At 34.4% G+C, this 3,318-nt stretch overlaps 1 protein-coding gene across 1 annotated transcript in view; it reads left to right on the top strand.

Moving 5' to 3' along the window:
• Nucleotides 1–3,318, top strand: part of mpp4b (MAGUK p55 scaffold protein 4b) — a 20,424-nt gene that overhangs the window by 16,173 nt on the left and 933 nt on the right. The window contains exons 17-20 of the mRNA XM_008285661.1: nt 74–154; nt 297–390; nt 1,581–1,689; nt 1,774–1,908. Of these exons, the coding sequence (XP_008283883.1) occupies nt 74–154; nt 297–390; nt 1,581–1,689; nt 1,774–1,908 (419 nt within the window). The remainder of the gene's footprint in view (nt 1–73; nt 155–296; nt 391–1,580; nt 1,690–1,773; nt 1,909–3,318) is intronic.

Here is a 3,318-nt window from a genome sequence, read left to right on the forward strand (position 1 = left end):
CTTATATTTACAATTAGCTGCTTGATTAATCAGACGTTCTTCTGTCGATTAAATGTTTGCTTTTTCTTCTCAGGTCCATCTGGCGTCGGTGTGAATGAACTTCGGAGGCGTTTGATTGAGATGAACCCCAACATCTTCCAGGGAGCCACTCCTCGTACGTCCTGGACCTACAGCCGCTTCACTCATTAAACATTCTATTAAAACCCCTAAAAATGCTCCGTTTGTTCCTCAGTCTGACGTTTGTTTTGTGAGTTCCTGCGATAATCTGATTAAATAACTTCTTTTTCCTTCCCCAGACACGACCAGAGCGCCCCGAGGCTACGAGGAGTCGGGCAGAGAGTATTTCTTCACCAGCAGAGAAGTCTTTGACAACATGGTTTATAACAACAGGTGACGCTTTCTGCTGCAGATCTGATGGATAATGATGGATAATGTGAACTGTTTCTGATGTGGTTCCTCATCAGACGGCTGACTGGGCTTCATACTGATGCTCTGATTTCATAAACAGCTGCATGGTCCAGAGTTTATGCGTCTCCAGCTGCTTCCATGTGGTTCAACCGTCCTGATATTTAAATATACTCAGTTTACTTCCAGTCATGTTTCCTGAAACCAAACAGAAGGAAATGTTTCAGTTTATATATAATCCATCATGACATTTATCATTTTAATCGATATTAGAGGCTGCATGTGTTTAAAAAGTTCAAAATCCTCGTTTGTATTTAGAAACTAGACACGTTTTGAGTTGATGTTGTTTTCGTTTTTGCTGTTTTGTGCTGTTGTTTATTCGTATATTTATGATCATCATCATAAGTATTTGGTAAATAATGGTGGTTGGATATTTTCCCAAAGGTAAATTAATTTCTTTAAAAAGTGGACATAATTTTTTAATGTTAAAAGACAGATTTTTACAAGATTTTGATGTAAAATGACAAATAAAACTCATATTATAGTTAATATGATGTAAAATTAGCAACAGTAAACAGTAGCAACCGTATTTTCACATTTTTACTTTTTTCAAAACATAAATAATATGATTAAATTGATTTCAGAGAAATAAAATGACTGATACCACTTTTTATTATTCTATTATTTTTATTATTTGTATTATATGATGATTTTAACACGAATAATAGTAATTTAATGGTAATTTAATTGTGCAAAAGTGTAAATATTCTTCAATCAAAATTAAAAAGTAAAAAAAAAATAAAATAAAACCCCACACATGATCTTGTGTAAAATTAAAACAAAAATGCATTTTAAATATGGAAAATTAATATTTTTTATTAAATGGTATTTTCCTTTATTTTACTTTTTTGATGCCCCATGTGCCCAGATGTATCTTAATATGAATATTAATTATTATGAGTATTAATAATGTTTTTAGAGCTTTGTGTATTTTCACATGATGATCCAGATGTGAGTCGCTGTAGACGTTTAAAAAGCTTTAGTGCTTGTTTTTAGTTCAAAATCTGTCCTGATGCTCAGCAACAAATCTCAGGTGCAACTTTAAAAATTCAGAAGTTTGGCATCGAGACCTCTTTGTTGGGAGGTTTTGTTCATCAGAGCGTCTCGTCCTCCAGGTTTGTGGAGTACGGCGAGTACAAAGGGAGTCTGTACGGCACCAGCATCGAGTCAGTCAGGGACGTTTTGGACTCCGGGAAGATCTGCGTCATCGACATTGAGCCCAACGTGAGTCCAGTTTGTTTCAGCAGCAGAATCGCTTTTAGAAAACGCTCTGAAAGTGGCTTTAATCCAAGTTGTGTCTCCGTTCAGGCTGTTCAGGCCGTGAGGACCCACGAACTGAGGGCCTACATCGTCTACGTGAAGCCTCCGGCTCTGGAGCGGCTCCGAGAAACCAGACAGGACTCGTTCATCACCACCAACTACTACGTCAACCGACCCTTCAAAGTATCTCACATTTATTCATATTTCAACCTGCTTGTCTTACTGCGGCCTGAACATTTAAACCGTCCTGATGTGTCTTTATCGCACCTTGTTCGTTCAGGATTTCGTCTTGATTATTTAACGTTGTAAAAGAGAAGATGATGACCTAATCTCACACATACAGGCCAGATTAGATTCCAGAGTTCCAACAAAAAGGCAGGAAAGAAAGCAAGGCATAAATAAGGACATTTCTGAAGAAAAAACACAAATTTGTGCATAAAAATCGCCAGAAAGCAGCAAATAAAGAATCTGAAGCTTAAAATTTTCCGTAAAAATGTTGAAAATGTTCAAACAAAGTCTGCGTTCATGGTTTCACATGTTATCAGTAATGAGATTAGATAAGAAACACATTTAGATGCTATGATAAATGCTAATGAATCCACTATCAGCTGATTTGACTCGTTGGTTTCTCTGATCTTTTGGCAACTGGCTCAGTTTTTTTCCTTTTTTTTTTTTTAAATGTACAAACAGATTATTCAAGTTTAAGTTCAGATTTTAAATACATTATAAAATATGAAGATATTAAGTCAAATGAACTCACCTTTTTTAGTTTGCTGAATATAATATGATGTAAGTTTTGCTTATTTTTAGTTAATTGAGCTTAAAATGCTGATTTTCTTGTCTTCAAACCATTTTAAAGCTGTTAAACTATTTGAAACAGACAAAAGAAGTTCAAAGCAACTCTTCAAACTCACAAAATGTAAAACGAAAGAAAGTCTGTAACTACTGTCTGGTTGATTCAACTTAATATCCTGAGTTTATTGAACTTGTTTTCGTGCGTTCAGTTAATTTAACTCAGCTAATTTCACATTTTTGCAACTTAAAGCAGGAATTTGAACTCATGGACAGACTGCAGAGCTGTTAAGTAAAATTAGAAACTAAAGCCAATCTGTCTGTAAACATAGTTTATGTGTCTAGTTGATTCAACTAAATATCTTCAGTTAAATGAACTTATTATTTCATGTTCAGTTAATTTAAGTGAGCTAGTTTTGCACTTTTAAAACTTAGAAGATAAATTTGAACATTTAATCGACCACAGTGCTGTTAACTCAAAACGTTAAAGGAAGGCAGGTCTGTTGGGAAACATTGTTTATGTAACTAGTTGATTCAACTTAATATCTTGAGTTTATTGAACTTAAATTCTCGTGTTCAATTTATTAAACTTAACTAGTTTTACACCTTCAGAACTCATTAGACGGCTCTGAACTATAGTTAATCGACAACACTGCTGTTAACCCAGTCTGTCTGAAACATCATTAATGTGTCTTGTTGATTTAACTTCATATCTTGAGTTTATTGAACTTGTTATTTCATGTTCAGTAAACTTACCTGAGCAAGTTTTACACTGATACAACTTAAAAGATAAATTTGAAC

This window comes from Stegastes partitus, unplaced genomic scaffold (assembly GCF_000690725.1).
Source record: "Stegastes partitus isolate 25-593 unplaced genomic scaffold, Stegastes_partitus-1.0.2 Scaffold412, whole genome shotgun sequence".
Taxonomy (NCBI): domain Eukaryota; kingdom Metazoa; phylum Chordata; class Actinopteri; family Pomacentridae; genus Stegastes; species Stegastes partitus.